Source organism: Azolla caroliniana, unplaced genomic scaffold (assembly GCF_043228905.1).
Source record: "Azolla caroliniana isolate FFs.n. ecotype wild unplaced genomic scaffold, voAzoCaro1.0.p SCAF_16, whole genome shotgun sequence".
In the NCBI taxonomy this organism is placed as follows: domain Eukaryota; kingdom Viridiplantae; phylum Streptophyta; class Polypodiopsida; order Salviniales; family Salviniaceae; genus Azolla; species Azolla caroliniana.
In genome coordinates, this window is record NW_028230451.1 from 5,265,896 (window position 1) to 5,293,112 (window position 27,217).

At 37.0% G+C, this 27,217-nt stretch overlaps 4 protein-coding genes across 7 annotated transcripts in view; 1 reads left to right on the plus strand and 3 right to left on the minus strand.

Annotated features, from left to right (window-relative positions):
• Window positions 1-12,892, minus strand: part of LOC147853746 (uncharacterized) — a 103,053-nt gene extending 90,161 nt beyond the window's left edge. The window contains exon 1 of one of the 2 annotated variants that reach the window (XM_087332158.1): window positions 12,876-12,892. The gene's annotated coding sequence lies outside the window, so the exon portion shown is untranslated. The remainder of the gene's footprint in view (window positions 1-12,875) is intronic. The other variant, XM_087332157.1, reaches the window with a different exon arrangement.
• On the minus strand, window positions 234-5,000 carry LOC147853757 (D111/G-patch domain-containing protein). 2 transcript variants are annotated; one of them, XM_087332165.1, is made up of 8 exons: window positions 4,488-5,000; window positions 3,550-3,688; window positions 2,906-3,111; window positions 2,432-2,749; window positions 2,111-2,343; window positions 1,967-2,035; window positions 1,734-1,883; window positions 234-397 (listed from the first exon to the last, which is right to left on the minus strand). In XM_087332165.1, exons 1-8 carry the CDS (start codon window positions 4,969-4,971, stop codon window positions 278-280), a joined length of 1,719 nt encoding a protein of 572 aa, XP_087188291.1. In that variant the 5' UTR covers window positions 4,972-5,000; the 3' UTR covers window positions 234-277. The 2 variants fall into 2 exon arrangements, with proteins under 2 accessions (XP_087188291.1, XP_087188289.1); XM_087332163.1 differs by having other exon boundaries at window positions 2,432-2,758.
• A 30-nt stretch (window positions 12,893-12,922) lies between the features above and the next one.
• On the plus strand, window positions 12,923-14,421 carry LOC147853758 (uncharacterized). Its single transcript, XM_087332169.1, has one exon. It carries the CDS (start codon window positions 12,990-12,992, stop codon window positions 14,127-14,129), a length of 1,140 nt encoding a protein of 379 aa, XP_087188295.1. The 5' UTR covers window positions 12,923-12,989; the 3' UTR covers window positions 14,130-14,421.
• A 788-nt stretch (window positions 14,422-15,209) lies between these two features.
• LOC147853759 (pentatricopeptide repeat-containing protein At2g33680-like) lies at window positions 15,210-19,686 on the minus strand. Of its 2 annotated transcripts, XM_087332161.1 has the most exons (2): window positions 19,590-19,686; window positions 15,210-18,534 (listed from the first exon to the last, which is right to left on the minus strand). In XM_087332161.1, the coding sequence occupies exon 2, from the start codon at window positions 18,374-18,376 to the stop codon at window positions 15,401-15,403; it is 2,976 nt and encodes a 991-aa protein (XP_087188287.1). In that variant the 5' UTR covers window positions 18,377-18,534; window positions 19,590-19,686; the 3' UTR covers window positions 15,210-15,400. The 2 variants fall into 2 exon arrangements, with proteins under 2 accessions (XP_087188287.1, XP_087188285.1); XM_087332159.1 differs by lacking the exon at window positions 19,590-19,686 and having other exon boundaries at window positions 15,210-18,945.
• Between the last annotated feature and the right edge of the window lie 7,531 nt (window positions 19,687-27,217).

The window sequence follows — 27,217 nt, forward strand, 5'->3', positions numbered from 1 at the left end:
ATATCACACTTGACCAAATATCTACTACACATTGAGCTTAACCGATTTGGGGGGCGAGCCAAACCAATTTCAAAACCGGTTAACGCTTAACCGGTTTAGAGTTTTGGACCAGTTTGGCTTGAACAATGCTAAACCAGTCAAGCCTAAACCAAACCATTGCCGATTCCTAACAGCTACCTATGTATAAACAGAAAAGAAACCCCATATACATTTACATATAAATACAAATATTACAAACGTTTTCATTCTACTTCCAAAATAAAAGTTTAACTGTGGATTAATTATCCCCACGGTGTTTGAAATTAGATGACACCCATCCAATGCCAGCACGGCCATTATTACTTAACCCTTGTAAGGGTTGCACCATTCCATCTCTCTTTTTTCCTAAGCCTTCACCCTGCACATATAACACAAAAGCTAAGGAAAAAGTTCTTCAGCAAGCCATAAAATTGGAAAGCTAAAAGCATTGGCATAATTGATTAACAGGAAAGAAAATAGATAAATCAAACTTGCATTGCCAGTTCAACTGGAAATTGATTAAATTCTGGAACTCAAAAGCCACCATCATTTAACAAGGAAAAGAGAAAGAATAAAGGAAAAGTGTGTGAAAAAGTGCATGCACAATGCTGGGTTCCTTTTAGTCAATAGAATATCACACTTGACCAAATATCTACTACACAGGTGATGAACCATCCTTCTGAATAATTACAGGATGATTGATTGCCCTTTCAATAAAATAGTAAGAGAAACACATTGTTTCCCCAGTCAAGGAAAGTTGAATGAAGATGTAAAGATAGGATGATATTGTTGATAATAGTTTCTAAAAGTCTTCATTTTACTCTCGTAAGAAATTTCCAATGATATAACAGAAGATCGAGTTTTCAAACCTAACACCCCTAGCAGAGAAGGGTTATAATAAATAAGGCTTTTGACTGTGTTAACTGTGATATCATTCACGAATAGAAATAATTCTTTACAAAATTTATATGCAAGGAAAAAATTTAGTCGTCTTATAGGCTTGTCACAAGGAAATATGTAGTGGACAATTTAGAGAAGATCAATCCACAGGTGATGATACTAATACAAGGCTTAACAGAAATGTTAGACAATGGTCTAGTAATTGTGGGCAATGTAAAGCTTACAAGAAGAAATTTCTGATTCCAGACCCATGGAAGACACTAGTCAGCTTCAGACCCCTTGCAATATATTATCAAGGGAAAACATCAGATGTGTGATGGATAATCTGACCAAATGGCCTAAGACTTAAGCTTCAAAAAGATGAACAGTCAAAGACATTAGTCTGTTTGACATTCCCTAGTAAATTGTAGGTGAACACAGAAGGTCCTTTTTAAGTGTCTTCATATGCAAGCACTCACTAATTGATTACAAATTAAGCATTAGCTCTCCACTCCATATTATGCCTAGCGTTACTTAAGACTTCATGTAGAAATAAAACATGGAAAGTTGTTATTTCAGTTAGACAGAGAGCCAAAACAGAGCTACATTTTTACAGCATCTAAAGCATCTTCAAATAAGAGACACTAGGATAGTTTCTTCTGGGATGACTGAGCCTTGGTGTAAGCGTCCAATCTTTAGTACCTTGGCATAAATGCAAATATAGAGAATTTCTTTCTACACAGGAACTTCTCAAAAAAGTCTAAAAACATTTCTTCTCAATAAACCTCTACAGTTCTAAACTTTGAATTCCCTTTATTTTTTGTGCTTGCACTCACCTCAGACCATCCCATTTTCTCCAACATGTGCTCCGCAGTTGGACACTTTGTGAAACTATCCTTTGTTGCTGAATTTAAGTTTTGAAGTTTATCATGGACTTGTTCAGCATTCCTGCGTTCTTTTGCTCGATCCCGGTATTTCTGGTTTCTCTGTATAGGGGGAAATTAACCACTATGGAAATAGATGGGTCTCAAATACAAGTATACGTCATGACAAGATAAAAATTTACAACCTCTTCCACTGAAGCAATTTCTTTCTTTGTTAAAACCCGAACAGCAGATGGTATCAAATGTGCTTTTTCCTGCAAACCTTTCATAAGTTCACTTTCTATTTGTTGTAGAGATAGCATGCAGAAGTTCCAGCATTCAATAGCTACCTTTCTTTTAAGAAGCTCGAATCTTCGATGATTAAGATTTGGTGAAAAAGGCTTTGCAATAACAGTATCATGAGATGGCTTCAGAGCAGAATCCAAACCTTCACTGTTAACATCTTTCAAGAAATCCAAGTTTAGGCATGGAAAATCCCAATCTTTAGTTGGATTAGAGGAGTCATATTTTGTGACTGACGTCAAATATTTGTAGCTTGGTTGTCGTAATCTGTATACTTCACCTGCAAGACAAGACGGTAACTGATGTTGGAAGCCATTATTTGAATGTATTTTGTGTAGTATTTTCTCGTTTGATGAAATCATCTGCACCTGATGAAACTTTTACTAGATCAAGATTGACCTCACAAATTTGGCTAGTTTTAATAATTCCATTGCGATGCTGGAGTGACGGATGAAGGGTACTTTTATTTGCAGCAAGCTGACCCACAAGACATATAGAGGCCCTGTTCATATTTATTATTTTTTGTGTAGATATAGTCCAGTACCAGAGATTTATTGCACCAAGGGATGACTCTGTTTTTACATTAGTCCTCACAACTTGCCCATATTGATCCTGCCATGATTGAATATCCTCGCTTGCATCAATTTCATCCATTAAAGAAGTATCATCACTGACAAATTCGAAACCTGGAAAAGCTGTGTCAATGAAGATTACCTTATTCGCATTTGAAGTTAAATATGTGAAATATTGAACATATTTCAGAATTTTTCCCTAAGATAATAACTGTGGGGCTCTAGCGTGCACCTACATAGATTAAATTTAGAATGTGGGCTGATGCCTACCACTTGTTGCATCCTCTTCTTCAGTGGATTTTATAAGCAGATTAGGAGGGGTTTCCCAGTTTAATGGAAATTGTTGACTACAATGCAATTTGTCTTGTGCATTTAAGTCACTTTTTCTATGGTCGTCCTCTTCGACATGATGTGTTCCAGTTGAAGAAGCATTCCAAGACCCCCCTAAATATGCTTCAATAAGAAATTCCTCAACCCTGTTGCAAGAACACAGCAAGGCGAGAGGATTATCAAATTTAGCACTATCTGGTTCAACTTGTCAGAGAGTAGAATATAATATAAAAATTAAAAGAGAAAGTTTTATGATCCTCTTTGACATGGCAAAGACACAGCATGTGATATGAATATACACTACGCATGCATGTATGTGTATTTACCCTAGGCCCTCTCTCTCTCTTCCACGTATCTTTGACCAAACCCAATCCTTGCATGAATTTCTCTCACAATCACAATGTGCACTCTCAAATGCAACACTCATTAATAAAGTTCTTGAACATCGATAGATGCTACTCATTTCCACACATATTACATGAAATGTAATATTTTTGGTGTCATAGGTCATATTTGACCTCCGAAGACGATAATACAATCTATCTATCTATCTATCTATCTATCTATCTGAATCCAGTGCTTACCATCCAGATGGCAAAGGTTCTTCTGGTAAGCCATCTATGTCATGATTTTGACCCTGAATCTCATGGGATTTGTATGAGACATTTTGACATGCGAAGTTCTGTGGAACAGATTCATCATCATACCTAACATTTGGTTTATCTGCAATGACACACAATTCCTATTAGTTGAGTGTCCAACAGAAATTATATATCCTTTTGCTATTCTATTCTCTTAGAGTCTACAAAAATGTGTTCCTTTTTCTTGTTCAACTCTCCTACTCCTACCTTAGGATTTCAATTTGAATCAAACACATTGTCTTACTGTATTATTATTTCCACACACAAAAAAGAACATTGTATCTTATTTTTACAAGAATGAGATCCTTTTTCTTGTTATTATTCATTATCGTCTCAATCATGATTAGGTTGGCAAGGATTTATACAAATAGTACCATTGTCTTTACTTTAAAGGGATGATATCATTTGTCTTTCTAGCTATTTAATTTACATAAATAAAGCCTCTTAATCTATTGAGATAAGATCCTTCTTTTGCTCTTTAGGATCTCCATACAAAAAGTGCATTCATTCTCTAACTCTACAGAAATGGTTTCCATTTATAAAGTTTTTCGAAGTAAATATTTTCATACTGATTACCATTTTAAGAAAAGGTATCCATAAACAACAACATCTGTTCCACTCTACAGAAATGGAATTCTTTTTTCATGGTTGAGGATTTTCCAGAGAAAAAACAATCTTACACTTCAGAAATGTGATTTTGTTGTATGATTTCCACACACATTGTGTTGCTCTAAAGAAATGAAATTACCTTAGGAATTCCATTAAGACAAACATTGTCATGCACTACATGAAATGGGATTATTGTAGTGTTTCCACAGACACGAAAAAACAACATTTCCTTACTCCACAGAGGTGAGATCATTTCTCCATTAACTCTTTACCATCTCGACCTTGATCATCAGGTTGAGGTGGATCACCATAGAGAACGTCCGTGCCATACATAAGGCAAGCATTCTGATCTTCGGAGAAATACCAGTAAGTGGAACGTTTGTCATCATAATGCCACACGGGATACAGAAGGTAATCCTTCTTCTCTTCACAAAAGTACCAGTAAAAGGATCGATCTTCATGGTGATACCAAAGAGGCCAAGGAGGATTCACAGTGTCTGTCTGGTCCGTTGCTTCTGCTTCTGCTATTGGCAGTGTGTAGAGGAGGTAAGCATTGGAATCCTTGCAATAGTACCAATACTCGTTCTTCTGTTCGTGGATAAACCAAGGCGGGTAGGAGAGCTTTTGGTAGTCTTCTATGTCTTCGGCGTCTTCTTCTTCTTCTTCTTCTTCTTCTTCTTCTTCTTCTTCTTCTTCTTCTTCTCCTCGTCGTCCTCCATCATCATCATCATCAGAATCCATCTTTGTCATCTTCATCAAAATCGGCCGTCGTCTATGCAGACTGCAGGCAGGAATGTATGTATGAATGTATGAATGTATGTATGTATGTATGTATGTATGTATGTATGTATGTATGTATGTATGTATGTATGTATGTATGTATGGATGGATGGATGGATAATGTATCTATGTATTATTATTATTTAAGTTGTGTCGAGTGAAAGGGTATGTTGTGCTAGATTTGATGTGTGATGGGGGTGTGGGTGTGGGTGTGGGCGAAAAATATGGGGGGTTGTTTGAGGCCGGATTGGTCCTTGAAGGGTGGTTGTATGTATGTATGTATCTATCTATCTATCTATCTATTATTATTGTTAAGTTGTGTCAAGTGAAAGGGTATGTTGTGCTCACTGCTAGATTTGATGTGTGATGGGGCTGTGGGCGAAAAATATGGCAGGTTGTTTGGGGCCGGATTGGTCCTTGAAGGGTGGTTGTATGTATGTATCTATCTATCTATCTATCTGTTATTATTGTTAAGTTGTGTCGAGTGAAAGGGTATGTTGTGCTAGAATTGGTGTGTGATGGGGCTTTGGGCGAAAAACATGGGGGGTGTTTAGGGCCAGATTGGTCCTTGAAGGGTGGTTGAAGAGTAGGTTACATGTGTGTGTGTGTGTGTGTGTGTGTGTGTGTGTGTGTCTGCGAGCGCGCACGTGTGCGTGCGCAATGAGTTGTGAGAACAAAGGGAAGGGTAGGAGGTGTGGCCCAAGATGATGTGCCAGAGGGTGATGGTTGCAGAGAGAAATGGGGGGTCATGGTGTTACGAGTAGGGCCATAAGGTACCTAGGGTGGGCCATGAGGCATTGCATCATCATAGTTTTCAGCCTCATAATTACTTGAAGGATGTACATGTTAGTGAGGCATATTGAAGCATCCATGGCCATGGCACAAGCACATGCTTTTACAAATGTCATCTCCACGAGTCGTGGGGAAAGCTTTTGATAGTCGAGAATGGTTGTACTTGTGATAGTTCTAAGACAATGAGGCCACTCAAAATATCTCTTAGGGATGAATACAACTTGGTGTATGATATGGCATCTACCATGTGTGAAGGCAATCCACTCACGAGTATAAGAATCCAAGGGGTGGAATGTTGCCTTTGTTGTTGAAGGCCTCAACGCTATGGGTCTCAAATTGTTATCCAAGTAGTGTGTAACTCATTTTCAAATACCTTAGTAAATATCATCATCAAGTATGCAAATTCAACTAGGTTAGCAAGGTCAACCCATGGAACTATTATATGGTATGGGATAGCCATCAATACCAATTAGAGATGAGGTAGGGGCATGAAAACAATTCAATGAGTTGTGTAGCGTGTTACATCAATCTCCATCTCGATCGAATAAAGGGTGAGCAATACTAGCAGGTGAGTGTTCTCTGGCACCAAAGCCAACAACTATGCTTGTTCAAATGGGGCCAATAATGCATTGGTGTAGAACACATCTTGCATGGTTGACTAACTTTGTTGATTCAAGTGTTTGACAAGTAAATGTTGAGAATCAAGCTCAACATAGTGCAACATGTGAACACACCTTTTAAGAATCTATGATTACTCAAAGGTCAAGAGTCACACCACTACTCTCTACACATTAACTATGTGTCATAGAATCATATTCTATGGCACATAACTAATGAGTTACATATTCCCTATGGCAATGAGTCTTCACACTCGCCAAGAGATAGTGGTTGTTATAGTTAGTTAATGAAGAGAGAGGGTGACTATATATAAAGCACCCTCCTCATACTTCATACTAGGTCGGTTGTGACTCCTTGTAATGCTACATTTTTGTATCCCTTACTTTACTTGTGAATATACACCTTCTTCTCGAGTATTCCTTTTTCTATCTATCTTGTGTTCTCTATTCTCTCCTCTAATTCCTCACATATACACATAACACACATCTCTTCCGCTACACAAGAATCATACCCGATTCTTTACAGTAAACTCCATAATAGTGGGTGGAGTGTGGAGAGTATTGAGTAACTTGACCATGCACGGGTAGGTGTTGTCGTAGATGATCATGACATTGGTGTGAACCATGGGCATTGGTATAGAAGACAAGGCAATCTAGGTCATGAAGTTATCCTTTTGGTGAGGATTGTCGTTAAGATGCCAACTTCTTATTGTAGGTCAATCGTGGTGGACTTCATGATGTTTTCTTTTTGAATGTTTGTTTGTTTGTTTTTTGGGGATTGATGGGCCTTCCTCTTATAGTTATTATGAGGGGCCAACAGAAGTAGAGATGCAAGTAAATTCTTTTGGCTAGCATGCCCTATTGATGGGGGGTGGAGCTATAGCCAAAGTGTGTTATGTAATACATTACATTCAAACACTTGTTCTTTGAGTGCGAACTCACACTCCTAGAATTCATGCAATCCTTGCAATATTATAACTCTGAAGAGTTCTATATACATATTTACTGGATCTCATAATGGAGAGAACATGTCGATTCTCAAGTTGTATGGTTGTTTTGTTAGTGAACATTTGGATGTAGTTGATCCAAACATTATGAAAAATTCACATTTCAAGAGGCGAGGAGGTAGTGGGGCCAAGGCATAGCAAATTAGGATCAATAGTGAGGAACCTCTCAATGCAATGACCCTAGGGTAGGAGTAATGGGCAATTGTCGACTTTTGTGCAATGAATGTGAGTTAGCCACCAAGCAATATGTTAGTGCTCACACAACTTCTAATGCTAGTCTCACACAAAGTGCAATAAAGTTGCCCAATCCATCAAGGCTTAATGTTTTTCCCACTTGGTGAATCATTAGTTCACACATTATACATTGTTCTAAGTAGTGGCACAGTATTTGGTGGAGATCGTGTCATATATCATGTAGCTCTTTTGGGAACTCAGTATAGCGCCATCCCTCGTTTCGTTGGAGTGGAAGATGACAAGAGGTTGATGAGCATGAAAGCTTCATTAACAAACATTTGGAATGATGAATTGAAATTCCATGGTGGGTTGATTATTGAAGACATGCATCACAACCTTCTTTGTGTTGGGCAAATAGTCTTTGAAGAACTAGTTGCCAAACCTTGGTATATCCCCCACAAATTTGTTGGGAGGAAAACTTGGGGGCTCAAGCAAACTAGTCGTGCAGTTGCATTAGTGAGTTTGGCATGGCATTTCATGTCTTTCATTGTGAATGTGTAAATACATGTACCACACCCTCTACCTAAAAATGGATAGTGTGTGATGGCCTCAAAGTGCAGTCTTGGTTTGGTGGCCAACTTTGTCCTTTTTCATTAGTACATAATACTATTTTTAAGTGGTATTGTGAAAATGTATGGTAGTGTAATTTTAGGTTCGTAGTTATTTATCTGTGTACATAGGTTGTAGGGATTATGTATCCTTGTTTTGGAGAGTAGATATCGTGGTAGCTTAACTGATTGGGAAGTATTTTGAAGCTTTACAATATCAATCACATCTTATTGATTACATTATTGTTAGGCTTCAGACTACCAACACATATTATTTATTACGCCATATATTTTCTCAGAACTTTCTAGCTGCTATCACAAACGTAGGAGTTGAGTGTGTGACGTGGTTCTATCGAACAACCTTACCAATTAAGCTACAACCATCCCAAAATCTTGTTCATCGATACGCAATCGAAATGCAGGTCAACCTTAAGGCACATTTCGTTAATATCTAGGAAACGACTAGAACTATCATTGTGATGAAAAAAACATGAGCCCTTGTTTATAATATCCATTTTCTAATGAGTGATAAAACAATTATAATGATTGACTGTTACAAGGTTTTAGGATCATAGCTAGATGACAAAGCTAAGATTCATTTTTTTGACAAGTATGTTTCAAAATCTAGTTTCAACTATTACCCATCCTAGTACTCCAAAAACAATACCTAAAAGACTCACACTCACTCATCCAGAAACTAGAACAACTAACCCCCCCTCCTAACAATTTCATCTTCTCTTTTGATGTAGAATCCCTTTATCCTAGCATCCCCCCTAAGTTAGGACTCGAAGCACTTTGCCATATCATCTCTCCCCATTTTTCCTTAGCCAAGACCAATCTTATCTATACCCTTAGCGCTCTAACCCTAGAGTATCACTATCTAACCTTCGATAATCAAGTATACCAACAAATCAAAGGAACGGCCATGGGTAGCAACTTCTCAGTTGTCTATGCATGCCTTTTCTTATCACACCTAGAAAATTCACAAACCACACCCCATCTCTTCTATTTTACTAGGTACATAGATGATGCATTCGGGGTTTGGACAGGTACGAAACCCCAACTCTTAGACTACCTCAATTTCTATAGCCTTATGACCAATAACTCTATTAAACTTACGATCCATACATCCCCCACTAGGCTCCCTTTCTTGGATATTTGGATCAATCTAGAGAACTCTAAGTTCTCTTTCAATTGTTTCCAAAAACCATTAAATTCCTATCAATATCTTCCCTTCTCCTCAGACCATCCCATACATGTCAAACAAAATTTTCTTTCGAACGAATTAAAACGCTACCTAGTTAGAGAAAGCACACCTATAGGGTACCTAGAAATGAAAAAACATTTCTTCCTTAGACTCATTAGCCGAGGTTACCCACCAAATTTCATCCTTAAAGCCTTTACTAAACATCCTTTCTCCCTTAGGAATACTCTCATCCATAAGCATAAAAACAAATCTTCCCTTACACCTACCATATTCAAGCTTAGGTACTCTAAAAACTCCCCTAAATTAGGTATCCACTCGTTTTTAAAAGACTTACACGCCGACCTTAGCCTAGATCCCCAACTAAAAAACATTCTTAAGCCCTTCATATGTTGGACCAAGTCCAAATCACTCTATTCTTATCTAGTCAAAAACTAAATATATTAGATCCCCAAATCCCCATTAAAACATCACACCTACTATTGCTATCATTCTACTAGAACTAAATATAATAGATCCCCAAATCATCCCTTACCATCAAACTCATTAAGCTATCCCTCTCTACATTCACTACCTCCCTAACTCCCACATCCTCCTTTATACACATTCAAATCCCCTCTCATCCATCCCCACCACTCTCCTTCACTCTTCTTGCATCTTCCCCTATATAAGCCTCTCACATTTTTTGTATATGGTCTTTAGCACTGATGAGCTCATATAGAGCAAAACATGTTTGCCAAAAGACCTTTTCTTACATAAATTGAAATTTGAATTCTCTCTCTCTCTCTTCTCCTCCCCTACTACTCTCTTTTATCTTCTTCTCCTCCCCTACTACTCTCTTTTATCTTCTTCTCCTCCCCTACTACTCTCTTTTATACTATTCTTTAGGTACCATACTATTTACCCTAACTATCCAACCGTCGAAGGTTATACGCTCGCACTCCTTGCTTAGGCCATACGGCCCACAAGTACTAAAAATTTACACACACAAATCTGTAGTATTTTAGAATCATTATTTTCATGATAACCATAATCAATTCTCGTAAATGAACTCTTAGCTTGTAAATATGTTTGTTAAGCAAGTGAGATATTCCTTCCCCAACACATTAATGATAAAATCATCACCTTATACTTGTTTTTCTCAAATGTTTATCAAAATATTTTAGCTACATTTAGGCAACTTCACCCCATGTCTATGATAAAAAATCATATTTTAAAGTTAGTGAATTGAAAGTTATTTTCACCACATATTCAACATGAATGTTAAGCTATCTTATGTACCCTCCTCTTACGTCATTGCTTATCTACCACCTAACATCAGCGTTATCCTTTCACCTCCACGCTTACATTTGGCACACATAGTGGAGAGGTTGTTGATTCATGTAATCTTTTGACTTCTCTCCATTATGCGGGACCCCCGCATCTTAATCTCCAAATAATATAATAAGATGAATGATGATGAATTTCAACATTAGAAGGAAATTATATGCAATTTCACACACAATGTGAAGTGTTTCCTTGCAACAAAAGTGTGATGTAAAAGAAAATGTAATACAGAGATCAATCAAACGATCAATTCACATGTACATTAATATCAAACTCATGAATCTCATCATTAACGCAATTAAGAGCTAATATGATATTTGTCAAGCTACACCTTTTATTTCTGAAAACTACATGAATACCTTGAGATAATAAGTTTCATATTATAAAGGGACATATTATATTTTCCCTATGATGACACGCATCTCTCTCATGAATGACCTTCGGTATTAATTGATTAAGCTACTTGGTGTACTTAATATTGTGCATGCTCAATGACTTGATAATGTTGATTGAAGTTGATTCCTCAATAAAACGAAAAGTAAATGAATACATTATCATACATAGTATAAACTATGTCCCAAGATCGTTGCTTGTTGTGCACTTGATATTTGTGCATGATTGATGAATTGATAATGTTGATTCCCCAATAAAACAAAATTAAATGAATAAATTATCGTACACAATATAGATTGTGTCCTAAGACAGGGGATGTCATGCTCCATGACGCACGTACTCGTTAATCTCATCCAAAAGTGAAAGTACCTAATTTGGTATTTTGCTCCAGCCCTCAACATTGGCCACTACACGATAACTTGATCCACCTGTCTCATTTGGTTTATGGATAAATAATGCAACAACTTGCAACCTAGGAACATATTGTAAAATATTTTTTTCCTTTTATGATTTCTATTTCTCAAACAAATATATGTAACCTTATTTGACAACATCTTCTCCTTTCCCATCTTTCTTACAAGTGGACATTTGACCTATTTCTCCTTTGCCATATACCTTAAAAGTGGACATCTCACCAAATTGTTGATATATTCCACTTAAAAAGGTTAATTGATTGCAGAAGTCTATTTAAGTTTCTCCACTTCCGAACTACATCTTTTGTATGGCATTACCTAAGCATAGATTGCCTTGAACATTGAGAATAGGACATTTAAATTTGTTAAGGAGAAGTTGAACTCATACAATCCTTATTATTTCATTTTTACTACATCCATATGAAACCAAAATTATAATGCACGTTATTTTTAGACTTTGATTTATGGTAAGGTCCATGATATCATGTGCTAATGGTAAAAATCTTGGTTCTAGGTGATCTTAACTAAATAAATTGACACTCCTTTAGGATCACAACTTGAATTGCTTATTGATATAAGTATCATCTTACTATAATGTGCATCGCTATTGGAAAGATTGTAACCCAAAAATTGAAGGAAACATTCATCATGAATAATATTATTATCTTTATAGTGTGTTTTCACAACTTACACACACAATCAACCAATCTAAATCAACCATTAACCTTGGGAGGATATGGATTGGAAACTTTACAAATAGTCATCAAGTATTGTGAAATATATAATCCTTCCACTATACAACTGTCAACAAGGAAGAAAACTTGTCGAATGTGACAATTAGAGGCGATCGGGACAAGGGAAGGCAAGATAGGTGTATTTTGTGTGCCATGAAAACGAGTACAAACAAGGAATTTATGCACATTGGATCATGGACTAAGATAGAAAAAACATTATAAATCAATCAACCATATGCAATCAATCAAAATGGCAACTAGAAAAACGGGGCACGCATGACGATTCAATGATATAATTTGGTCACAATAACAAAGTACGAAGAAAATTCATCCAAAACATGCTCGAACATATCACATGGATCGCCATAGATAAATAGTGAGAACCACATATTGTAACTCGTCATTAATAAAGAGACAAAGTAGTAGTGAAAATGTTTAGCCTTGTTGGGCATATCATTAGTAGTTGGACAAATCCAATAAGCCAACTTTTGATCCGTGGAGAAAAAAATTCTATTATATTCCGAGACAATTGTAGTGTTTTCTGGTAATTTCGTAACATGTTATACAACATAAATTTTCATGTATATGTATGTTAATGTAAATGTGCATAACATACCTCTCTCTCTCTCTCCCTCTCTCTACATGTATATATATGGATGTGTGTGTGTATAGAAAGACACATAGAAAAGAGTAAGCACAAGTTACTAGTGAGGTAGACTTAATAGTATGCCAATTCCAACGGAGTTAGTGGGTTCATTGCCAAGGCCCTTGGCCTTGCAAGAGGCCTATGAAGCCTATGACAAAGGCACAATAACCTTAGATGCATTGGAGGAGGCCCAAGAAGTTGCGGCTGCCGACTCGATCCGCCGCCTCATAGCCGTGGGCGAGGCCTTCGTGAATGACGGCGAGCAACGCGAATCGAGCTTCGCCACGTACCCGCTGGTGGACACTCTGGCCGGCACGGGATTGGCCCCGAACCTCGCCCCGGACGGACAACTCTTCGCCATCTTCGAAGATGGGCACCATCGGAGGTTGCCAAGGATCACGGCCGGCCCCTTCCGATACAAGAGATACGCATCCGAATTCGTCTCGAAGAACATTGCGGCAGCCGCGGGCTCCGGCCGCGCCGTCAAGCAAGCCGTCATCTCACCATCCATGATGATGCTCCTTTACCCCCTCGATGGCGAGATTGAAGGCTACCCGCGAAATCTCTTCTTGGACGATGTGTGCGATGAGGCCGAGCGAGACATCCGGTCGTGCTTCGCGGCGGGCGCCTCGCGTGTCTCGGTCGACTTCACCGAGGGCCGGCTAGCCAACAAGGGGGATGCGCGCAACGCTTGGACCGGACGCGGCCTCCTAAATGACTTCATCGAGCTCAACAATCGGGTTTTCGACCGATTCTCAGCCTCCGACCGGCGTCGCATCGGCGTCCACACTTGTCCGGGCGGAGATTGCGACTCGGTTCATAGCCACGAGGTGCCGTACTCGGCACTCCTCCCCGACCTCTTCCGTATGAACGTTGGCTACTTCTTGATCCAGTGTGCAAGCGAAGTCGATCGAGAGGCCGTTTATGCCTTGTGTGCGAAGCACATTGGTGAAGAGCAAGTGTGTTTCATCGGGGTCACAAACCCACTTTCCCCACGCGTGGAGACACCTGAGGAAGTGCGCGACCAATTGATTGTGGCGGCACGCCACATCGGCGCCCATCGCATTGGCGCCACGGACGATTGTGGGTTCTCGCCATTTAGCCGTGATGTGAAGCCCAGACATGGGGGCTCACCTGACTTCGCACGTGATGTGGCCCTTGATAAGATTGCGGCTCGATTGGAGGGTGCCCGTCTTGCCTCTATCCAACTCGGTGTGTAGGTGCCAACCTTTCTAGGAGTGTAAAAGGGTTCCTCATGTTTTTGTTTTCTCTCTCTATATATGTATTTAAATGTGTATGTATCATGTCAAGTATATCCTTTTGACAAATCCAAGTATGCAATGATCCAATCACAATGCTCTTGTATTTCATAGGGACTCTAGAAAGACAAGTATGTAAGTTCCTCTCTATCATCCATGTCTCGTACCCTACTAATGTTTCACATCGACACTATGCAGGTCAAGAGTGTTGGATTGATTATTTGCTTTTGATCATTTCTCCTTTCTTCTTGCATTTAGTGTCCACATCTTCATTGATGCATAGTTTGTGCACATTGCATTCTCATTTCTCTCCAAGAGTATGTGTTGTATGTTATGTTAAAAGAACCAAATATTAGATATTTGGCACTATTATCATGTCTTTTCTTCAAATAAGGAAACAAGTGGATCGATTGCTCTAAAATAAGAACTCTTTATCATATGTCACTAATTATTTTATGGAATTGCCATTTATTCTTTCTTTAAATGAGCAAAAACGAGAACTATCAGTGAGAGAGATCCAACAAGTGTATGTTTGGAGATTACTCATATCATTGTTTCCTTCTTCATATTATTAGGAGGGGTCTAAGATGGTCAAGTTTAAGATCATCAATATAAAATAGCCATCACCCAATCAAGAAATTGAAATATAGCATTCTAATATGTATAGCATAATCACTTCATGCATGCAACGTTTTTGGATGAGAAAATAACCTATTACTTTAGTGTCGGATTAGTGTATTTCTCTAGATTAATGCCAATAATTTTGCCATAAAGTAATTAACACGCCATTTACAACAAAGAAGAAATGGGATGAAGAAGTTAACAAAATTAATGTTCACACTAAACCTACAGTAAATGTCTCACTATATATTATCATCTTAACATATGGGAGGTGATTTGTTACTAAGAATTATAAGATCCTTTATGTGGTAAGATTGAAAAGTGGATATCTATGAAGCATTTGTGCTAGCAAGTAATGGAAAGCTTTTTCCTCAACATGCATGTTTCTTAAATGCTTGAGGACAAAGCATATTGGCAAGATAAATGATAGAAAATAGGCTGTTTTGTACAATTCACAAATGTCAATCAAAATTGTGACTAATGAATGACCTTTGTATAATCTTCACATGATGAATAGTTACTCAACTTATGTTACTTTGCCTTTTCATGTAAGCCCATTATAAATCTACTCTTCGTAGGTCTATAAATATATGTTGATCTACTTCGGCCTATCAAAGCCTACACATTTGTCGGAATGATGCTACTTTTTCCCCACCTATATTAGTCGCATACTCAATAGCTTGAATGGAAATTTGTTTATGATCCCATTTATGACATGAACCCAACAATGTACTCCATGTCACTAGGTCAGGTTGGAATGGCATGTTATCCAACAAGGTGACAGCAGCATCATGTTGGCCTATACGCATGAGGAGATCTACTATGCTATTACAATGTTCCAGACATGGAATAACCCCATATTTCCTTTCAATGACCTCAAAGAACATCAACCCTTCTTGCACAAGCCCAGAATGACTGCATACAAAAAGAATGTTTAAGAATGTAATTCTATCCGGTTGGATGGCTTCTTTCATCATCTTTTCAAGAAACATAACAACAACATCAGTCTTTCCTTGAGAAGAATAACCTCCGAGAAGTGCATTCCAAGACACTACATCTCGGTGTGGAAGCTTCTCAAAAACCACTAGAGCTTCATGAAGAGAGCCACATTTAACATACATATCCACTACAGTACTTCCAACGAGAAGATCCATTTCGAGTCCCCTCACACTAATGTTACCATGTATTTCTAGTCCCTTGTCGAAGTTTCCAGCGCTGCCACAAGCCTTTAAGCAACAAGTGTAACTGGCATTACTTGAAAGTATTCCATTGTCTTCCATTTGTTCAAAACATTGCAAGGCTTCAGAACTGAAGCCATGTTCTACATACCCTGCAATTAATGCGGTCCATGAGCTAACTTCAGAAACTTCCATATCAATCATCACTTCACGTGCTTCAGTAAGAAAACCACATTTAGCATACATGTCCACCAACATGGTTCCAATGGATGCATCGTCTTCAAATCCTTCTTTAGCAATCTCGGAATATATTTCCTGACATTTATGTATATTTTGTATATTACAACATGCTTTTAAAATACAGGCGTATGTTACAGCATTAGGAAACACACCCTCAACTGCCATCTCTTTCAAACAATTAAATACATCCTGAACCAAACCGTATTCAGCATGACCCACTATTAATGAAGTCCAAACGACGACATCACGTTCTGATATGCTTTCAAATACTTTACAAGCGTCTACAAGAGAATCACATTTCACATACATGTCTACCAGAATGCTTTCGATGCAGGGAACTTTTTCAAAGGCTCTTTTTATAACCTCAGCATGCATTTCCTGCCCACTTTCTAAGGATCCTATACAGCTACACCCTTTCAGAACACATACATATGTAACAACATCTGGCATTACACATTCAAGGTGCATTTTCTGCATACAACCCAGTGCTTCTTCTCCAAGACCATGGTCAGCATACCCTGCAATCAATGCATTCCAAGGAACTGCTTCACAAGTTCTAGATTCTTCAAGCACACTACATGCTTCTATAAATAAACCAAACCTTGAATACATGTCAATTATCGTACTAGTGAGGAATATCTCAAATTCAAGTCCATATTTCATGACCTCAATGTGCATTTCACGACCTGTTCCTAGTGCTCCAATCATGGCACAGGACTTTAGGTTGCAAATGTAAGTAACTGTAGAAAAGGGAATCCCTTTTATGCTCATCACTGAAGACATTTCTAGGGCTTCTTCATAATTTTGATTTTCAGCAAGCCCTGAAATTATAGCATTCCATGACACCCCATCTTGAATCGGCATATCATAAAATACTTCTTTCGCTTCGATAAGCAAACCACCTTTTGCATACATATCTATCAAAGTGTTGCTAATGAATTGGTCTTCCTCATATCCTTCTTCAATTAACTTTGCATGTAGGGCTTGGCCTCGAGAAATATCCCTAACAATACTGCAAACCTTTAAGCTGCAAAGGAAAATGGCATTATCCATATCTAAATCATCCTTTTGCATCTTTTCCAGGCATGCTACTGCTTCGTCTCCGAGGCCAAGGTCAATATACCCAGAAATTATTATAGTCCAAGATACTACATCACAAACATGATGCTTTTTATCAAACAAATCTAGGGCCTCCTCAAGAAAACCACATTTTACATATGTGTCCAATAATACATTGCATACAGAGATATCCCCATCATAGCCCTGTTTTATAACCATCGCATGTATTTTACGTGCCACATTTATGGTTCCCAGGCTACCACAAGCTTTGAAGTAATGGATTAATGTGCCACCTTCCAAAGAAATGCCCTCAATATCCATATCCTCTAAATGAACTAGCACTTCATTAAAAAGTTCATTTTCTATAAACCCTCCAATCAGTGTATTCCATAAAATAGTATCATGCACAGGCATGGCATTGAAAAGTTTGAGTGCATCTAAACACAAGCCACATTTTGTAAATGTATTCACAATAGTAGTGCAGAGATTAAAATCTTGCTCTAGGCCTTTACTTGTGATTTGACTATATAATGATTGAGCTATATTAATCATTTTTATGTCACCACAACCTTTTAAACAACAAATATAAGTCACCATATCTGGTGACAAACCTTCAAACTCCAAATGTTCTAAACTATCTAACATGGCTCCATAAACCCCATGTTTAGCATATCCTGCTATTAAAGCATTCCACGTGACTATATTCCGCAGTGTCAGCTCTTCGAATATTTCTTGAGCCTCTTTGAGAAAGCCACATTTTGCATACATATCTACCAAGGTGCTCCCTATAAACAATTCTTTCTCAAAACCCTCCTTTACAATTTCAGCATGCAATCCATATCCCATATTGATTTCTTCTAAGTTACCACAACCCTTCAGAGTGCAAATATATGTAACACAATTGGGGGATACATTCTCTGCTTGCATTCGTACCAGGCATTTTAATGTCTCCTCATTGAGCCCATTTTCAGCATAACCCGAAATTAATGCAGTCCACGATACTACATCATGTACTGCTAGTTCATCAAAAATCTCTTGTGCATCTACAAGGCAACCACATTTACCATACATGTCCACCAAAATTGTTCCGAGAATAAGGTCCCTTTCCATCCCATGTTTTACAGATTCAGCATGTATTGCCCGGCCTCTTTCTATGGATCTAAGCTTAGCACAAGCTTTGAGCAAGAGCAAAAGAGTTTTTTTATCTGAATGAATGGAATACTCAAGGAAGATGTGGATGGCTTGATCAAATTTACCACTTTCAATAGCTGCCTTAATGTCAAAAACACAATGATTCTCAGGCATTCTAATGGGAAACTTGGCATGCAGCATGGTCTCTACTCAACACATTTAGTACAGGAGACTGGACGTATAGCATATTTTTTACCAGCTAAAATATGGCAATGCAATCCAAGGCACAGAGTATTTTCACAAGTTAAAAAATATGGATAAATGGCCTTTTAACTAGAGGCATATTACATTGTTTCCGTGAATGTGAAAAAGATGCATTCCAACAACAGGAATTTTACCAGAGCAAAATACGAAAACCCAGCCAGAGGTATTTGTATATTCTTACTCACTAAAATAACAAAAAACAGCATTACAGAGGGAGGTATAGTACTTTTTACCACCTAAAATTTCAAGAACAAAACATGTGTTCCATCCGGGAACCTGAGGTGTATAGCAGATTAATTAGAGGCTAAAAATATGAAGAAAAACATGAATTCCAATCGGTGGCACAGTGTTTTTTTATTTTACAGTCCAAAAACACACAAAAAACAATATTCCAAACCAGTGGTATATAAAACATACAAATAATATTGCAGCCAGAAATACAGTACATTTTCATGAGCTAAATAATATGAAAAACCAGGGGGGTAACATATTCTACTGGATTAATTCATGAAACAAACGGCATTCCTATCAGAATTACAGTGTACTTCTTATGAGCTAAAGATGGGAAACAAGCATTACAACCAAGGGTATAATGTGTTTCTGACAGGCTAAAATTATGAAAAAAAACGGCATTCCAAAATTGTTTGTCTTATCAAAACCAAAACCAATTTGATATCTTTCTCAATAAAAAAAAAGCAAATTTTATATTTTTCCTTCACTATGCCAAACTAGTTTTTCGTGAAATCTATACAATCAAATACTCAAAAAGAAAAGTTTAAGTTTAGGCATTTTGATGGTTCCTTATTCTGGCGCGATTTTCTTATTCATCTTCTTTTTCGTTTCTTTTCTTTTCTTTTCGTTTCTTTTCTGTCTGAACTGTGGCATTAACCTTCTGTAGAAAAATCTGAAGGAGCGTGGAATTTCTTACCTGGGAGTTTCTGTGAGAAAGATCCACAAATCCATACATATACATATCTCGCAAATCTTCCAATGGCATGACAAATAACTCACCTACTCAATTTACAAATTACCCATTGCCTCTTCTTCTTATTTGAATCATTATAGGTCGGAGAAAAACCCATCACATAACCAATACCGGCTTGAGTTTCCTTTACTTCCCTGTATACCCCTGCATTTTCTGATATCTCTCCAGATGCCCCCCTCCATCCAATGTATTTGGGCCGATACATCACACTGGGCGTTCGAGGACAAGTAGTACAAATCTATCTATTTATCTTCTTTATCAAACACCATTCCTACAATTTGAGCATTTCGTACCCCCTCCTCGATTCATATTCTAAGTATGGGCGAAATCATACATACATATGTATGTTGACACTTTCTTCTCTCTTCTAGAAAGGTCGGTTGGCTATAGGGGCATTCAAATAAATAATGAAAACCTCGGGTTATTTTGAGAAAAATAGAGAAATGTTCTCGGGCTATTTCACATATTATTTAATTTTTGCACCGGTGCATATGTTCTCCGATGCATAGTAAATCCTCTTTCCCACTTCCTCGTGGTGAGTACTAGCACACGTTCATTCCATCTACGATTGGACGGAACCTCGAGCCCAAGATGTTTGAAACTTTCTACGACTTCAAATGGCTTATTATTGTCTGTCATGCATGTTTTATCTTTATTTTGACTCTTCGCAACCATAACCTTCATTTTTTGAGCTATTCACATTCACGTTACCGTGGATATGAAAGTTTTCCAATACACCCATTCGCTTTTAGCCATCTTTAAAAGTATTGCAAAAAGCATCACATTATTCACCAACATATAACAAAAGCATGATACTGCATTCTAATTGTAACTTCCTTAATGCTTTCTTGCTTTACAAACTAATTGGCCATTTTCTCCAATTCATCCATGCAAAATCCAAGAAGAAAATTTTGAATTTTCAAGCAAATATGTATTCACTTGGTACCATAAATTCTTACATGTGTCTCCAAAGATGCTCACGGGGCAACATATCAAAAGGTTTCTTGAACTATACCAAAACCAATGTAATGGTTTACCTTTCAAACATATTTCTTTCATTAGCACTTGAAAAGCGACAGATGATCAAATGATGTTGTGGAGAAAACCAACTTATTTATAAGCTCTCTTATTGTTTTTTTTAGCCTATACACTTAGCTTGGCTTCCATTATACATCCAAATAGCTTCCCACAAGAGAGCTAATTATGATTGTTCGATAGTTGTTTACATTATTTATCTTCTCCCCTTTATATAAATGTTTGATCCAATTTGTACTCCAATTGTGAGGCACGTCATTTTGCAAGCACAATTAAACATATTATTGTTCAAACATTTTCTTCCTTTCCTATTCATTTGAGCATTTTGGTTTGAATACCTCAATTATCTATTGTATTGTCACATTGTGAGTGGCAAATTCCTTAACTCCTTTGCACGCATCCTCAATGGTAGTGAAGGAATGCATGTGCAAAGAGAACTATAACACACAATTGTATTTTGTAGGGAAATTTTCCTTGGAGGAGTTGCCTTTATGTCAACTAGTCTCACAAGACCTTAGATGGTTTAGTTTGGCATAAGATCCTTGATATTGTTGGGACAATAAGGGCTTTTATGTACTTGTTTTGTTGTTTCAACATATATGTAACTATTTTATGTAGAAAAAACAATGTGTATAAATGTCTTGACTTTATCTTGATGCATACGAGTGTGAATGATGATGCCATTAAAAATTACAATTGCATTGGAGAGAAACGTTTTGTCACGTAGTGTATAGAAGTTTGTGACAATTTGATATATATGTAAGGTTACCAAGATGACTACAAAATTTCCTTACATTATTAGCCTTGAATCACTTTGAGGAAGTTATTCGTACATTGTCTGATGACTTAAATAAGCTTTAATTTATCTATAAGAGACATAGATATCATGAAGATATATGCACAAGATCTGAATTTATTAATGCTATGTTACTTAGGGAAGCTACTAATCGATGGACGACAATGGAGAAGGGGATAGGTTATGAGGAGGAGGGCTTTGTAATCCCAATAGGTAGGGAAACACCAAACAAGTTTGAAGGCCACAAACTACGAGACAATGAGATACCAACATTGAATATGGCAATTTGAGTACTCGCATATACCGGTCATAAATGGATTGTAGATCCCGATCTTATCAAAGTACAACCAAAACATGTAAGTTTATGAAAACACATGGTTACGTAAGGACAGTTGGGACCCTTTGCAATGGACGTGGTGCGACCTTATGCGGGTCAAGGAAGCAACGCCATCCCTTTCTTCCAATTCACGACTAGATTAGGTCGCCACATTCTAGCTGCTCAAACCGTCCGAGAGTTGGTTGTTGCAAAGGTATGGGACACATCATGTTCCTCATACAACTATCACTACTTTTTGGCAAAAACTCTAAAAATAACAACACGCTCGATGAATTACAACATTCCAATGACTATTAATACATAAATCACTACCAGTTGGACTGTGGCAACATGGGAACCTTAACTCACTTGATTGTGTAGCATGCCCAAATGCAATAGAATGATTCAATCCGACATGCTCTATGGGACTGCCCATAGACCCATCAATTATGGCGGGGGGTTGGCCGCCTATTGCAATAATGCCAGGTGCAAGGCATAATCAAGTGGGGAAATGTATGTTGGTCATTATGGCAAGCCCTAGTTGACAGGTACAAACATCAGGAGGAAGGGAGGATTTTGTTGATAAAAGCACAAGAGGTTTTTTTTTTCCACCATTGGTAATATCCACTTAACTCCTATTAATGTCAAATCTCAAGTTGTGTTGGAAGTGATCAACCCAATAACTCTTTGGACTCTATGGAAACATGGATGTAGACGGGCCTTCTCCAAACAAACCGTACATCTACTAGTTTTAATGCAAGAGATATGGAGTGAAATTGTAGCCACTCTAAAGAGCCAATATAAAGGCCTCACGGGCGGATCCGATGGAGTTGAAAGACAACGACTAGCCTTCATCGAACAATAGTCATCGTCTCCCTTTATTGAGTCAGTGGGCATCCACATAAGATGGAACTATCGCGTCCCTATAGGGATTTGTATATAACACTCTCATTTGTAAAAAATTTATCACTAATGAGTTTTTTTGGGAAAGAAGAAGAAGAAGATATATGCACATACACTTAAATGAATGGGCAAATTACCAAAGGGTGTTATGAGAAATATTCTATAGTCCACTTAAAAAATTTCATATGACTGGCATTTTTTAACCACGATGACCTTCATCAATGATCGCAATGTGAATAACAATATTTCTTAGATACAAATCATACCTTATTGCACATAGGGTCATGAAAATAATCAATGAGACAATTCAAACACGTACGTTTTAACCCAATGTTATCATTTTGGTAGCCTAGCAGTTTATACATGGTGGCACAACTAGAACTCTCATATGATCACATACGACTTTCTTTGGATCAAGCAAAATTACTTTATAAACCCTTTTTGTGACATTAAATGAAAGTTCATGAATCTTGTGTGTCAAAATATTGAGTGTTTATCATCTCGTAATATGATATGCCATTATTTAGTGACAATGAAATTGGATTGTTGCTTCATAAAATTTTGTACACATGCTTAAAAAATGATTGTAACATAGTGTGTAAAGCACCAACATTACCTCTAAGAAATCTACTCAACAAATTTTGTATTGAAGAATATACTGTAAAATACCCAAGAAATTAGATTAGTTATGCAAATGTATGGACATCGATGGACAATTTGCCAAACATTTGTAGATATATGTTAATATTGAAAATTTATGCAAATGTCTATTATCCTAGCTGAAATAATGTACGTTAAAAAACTTGAATAGTAGGAACATATTTGTTCAAACATGTGTACTTTATCGGTCCATCTATTTGTCATAATTAATATTACCAAATGGTGATAAAGAACATGCACCATTTTTTAGTAATGATGAAATGTCAGTGAAACGACTTCAATGTCTATCAAACAAAAACGAGAAGATTCCTCTTGGATGATAGGTTGATGGAAAGATATCGTGTGACTTTGTTAGAACTCAAGTGATCTCATTGTTGTGATGTGAAATATGGGATTTCTTTGATTGGCCCACTGTAAAATTTCCATTTTGATCTACACAAGGATGATATAAACATTTGATGGGTTTCCAAGAAATTGAAGATGCATGCCAATCAACTAAAAATGGTAAGCTTGTGTCAGTCAAGGATGAATTATAGAAGTTCGATTGACATTCAATAATGCAATACTTGGCCTAGATACAACTTCGATGGCAAATGATGTGATGCTAAAATTAATATTCGTTGCAAAACCTTTATTTTAAATCTATATACAATAAACATGATTGACTTGACATTTGTGGTTGAATTTCTCAAATACTATCAATTGGGGGCTTGTACTAGAGAAACATCACTTGATCTCCATGTCACATTTGTATATCATTTGGAAATAAGGTAGCCTCATCCAACCAAAAAACATCCCATATGGAATGGAAATGATTATGTACATATTTCATGCATTATGTTATGGATAACAAAGGTTGTATAACCATGAGTGTTGAAGATTATTAATGTTCCCTTGATGTGGAGAGGCAATGAGAATACTTGGATTTGTGACATGCTTTCATGTTCACCGATACTTCATTAAATTTCATTGTTATTTCTCTCAATCAATTGGATGAACCAATTCTTATTTTTCCTAAAGTTGGATAGTTGGGTATTGGTCGATAAATAATATGTTAGATTCTAAAAAACAAGCAATGTGATGGGGATACATTGCAAAATAGCTCCATTTATCCTTCGGCCCCTCTTCTAGATGGTTCTAAAGCACTTTCATAAGGTGAAGCTCTCATATCTACACAATTGATATTTTAATCTTTAGTTTTTTTGTGCCTTAACTGTGAGCAATTAAAACTTCCAATCAAATTCAGAGAACAACGATTTGATGGAAATATTATTAATGAATGCAAACCATATGTAGCACTCTAGTCACTTAATGAGGTTCTCTCTAGTAAATTAAGGACTCCTATAGAAATAACTTATTACAATTTATGACTTAGTATGGGATTCACAAACTATCTAATTGATGGTATAACATTAGTTAAATATACACATGGGGGGGCTCTACTACCGATGGGCTTCTAATGCAACTAAGTGGTATGATATTAGCTCATAGATTTCCTTAGGCTAAAGTTAATTCATATCTTACAAGCCCATATCTTTCATGTACAAAACTTAAAGATCAATATTGGTACACAATGTATGTTGGGAAGCGAGGCAACTATGCTCTTGACACGTGAGCCTTTTGCAAGAAGGGGTTGTCAATATCTTCGTAAATCCAAAACATTTTACGACATTTTGAAAGTTTGGTCAGTAAGCTTAATACATACAAAAATACGCAACTGACTCGTTATGGAATTGAAAGATCGGATTTGAGTGATGTGATGAGCGAATTTGCAACACATGAGATACTTTGTTCGAAGGGAAAAAAGTTCATCGTTCTGCAAATCTATTTCTAGCACTTAATTAGGATTTTAAATTTAGAAGTAAAAAGAAAAATTTAATAAGAATTCATATTCTTTTGAACAATAATTAAAATCGATACAAAAACTTTTTAACAATTTCCCAAAACACCCTTAACCCTAGAATATCTTTTATGCACATTTGTTTTTAACTACAAGAATGCCATTATCGTTGCATGCTAATCAAGGGTGTTAACGATGAGATCTCGTTCCCTAAATTAGAAATAACCATAGTAATCACTCAGATTATGTCAATAATTAGAATATGATTATTAGCGATTTTTTTGCACGATAGTTGTCAATAAACAAGGTAGGGGTGTGTTAGTAAATTCAAAAAACATGTATTGTTGAAGGCTTTCACAAAGTGTTGTTGTAGACATCACAATGTATCATCGCTTGGATCACAAAACGGAAAGGGTAGGTTAGTAATTCAAAAAACACAAGGCTTTTCACGAGATGTTACGCATCAATGTTGTTCCAATATGTTGTCTCATGATCGAGGCAAGGTGTAGGGGTATGTTGGCAATTTCATAAAAGACATGCTATCATCGCAATGTTCCAACTTTACCGCTGAAGGCCTTTAGCAATGTGTCGTGGGCCATTAGCATCGCCCGATTGGAGAAGCCACATAACATATGATTAGTGCTAATTACTTAGATTCGTGAAAGGCACACGTGATAATAGTACATAGTGACTTTGGATCGGGGATAATGATATGATCGGTGGTAAGGACTTGGATTAGAGAAGGCACACATAGTGTGATTAGTGGTAGGGACTTGGATTAGGGAAAGGCACACGTACCGTGATTAGTGGTAGGAACTTGGATTAGAGATAGGCACACGTAGCGGGATTAGTGCTAATGACTTGGATTAGCACTAAACTCCCTCACACACATTGAACATTCATTTACTCTCTCCTTACAGCAAACAAATAAATAAATAAACAAACAAAAAAATATAAATAAATAAATAAATAAATAAATAAATAAATAAATAAATAAATAAATAAATAAATAAAAAGATAAATCAATCAATCAATAAAAAGATAAATAAATAAATAAGATAAATAAATAAATAAAAAGATAAATAAATAAATAAATAAGATAAATAAATAAAAAAAGATAAATAAATAAATAAATAAATAAATAAATAAATAAATAAATAAATAAATAAATGAAAAAAAGGCCGAGAAATCTCAGAGCTTCTCCTCGTTTTCTGAGAAGACAAACTCCATCGCTGCTCTCATCTCTTCTTCTTCTTCTTCTTCTTCTTCTTCGAGCTCCGGAAACAATTTCCTTCTGCGGTGCAATCTCTCCCGGTAAGCTCACCCCTCTCTTTTTCTCTTCTGTTCCTTCGATTCATTTCTTTCTCCATTTCTACAGACTGCTCCATTCGCTGGCATATGAACTGACAGAAATTAAAATGCATCTCTTTCTCTACCTGATTTGCCATGTCTTTCCCGTTGTTGATCTCCGCCGTTCCATGGGTTCCTTCTCTTTTCATACCTCATAGCTGTCTTCTTCAGTTTTGTTCCATTGATTGACATATGATGTAGCAGTAAGTAAAATGCATCTCCTTCTCTACCCCATATCCGTGTGTGTATTTGTTATGGTGTTTCTTTTTTCTTCTATCATTTCCTTCTTTGCATTCTCCTCTCTTCATATTGTTCCTCAGCTCTTTGGCTAATTAGTAAAGAAGGGCTATAGTTTTTGGGCCATCAGGGGTCAGCTTGCTTATCCAACGGCAATCTAGCTTCTTGATTGAAATTAAGTCTTATTGAGTTCAAAATCTCTATGAATTTTCCTTTGATTATAAAAGATCACTTAAGTGTGAAAGTTTAGTTAAATTTGGTGGTTCTGTTGGTGTTTACCATCCATTTTAAGTTCCAGAGTCTAGCTTAACTGGGTTCTGAACCAACTTTTTTATATCGTCAAGATATTTTCTCAATTCACAACACTACCAACTGCTACGGTTTATTGAACAATGAAGAAACTAAATACAATTTCATATTTCTGTGTGATTCAG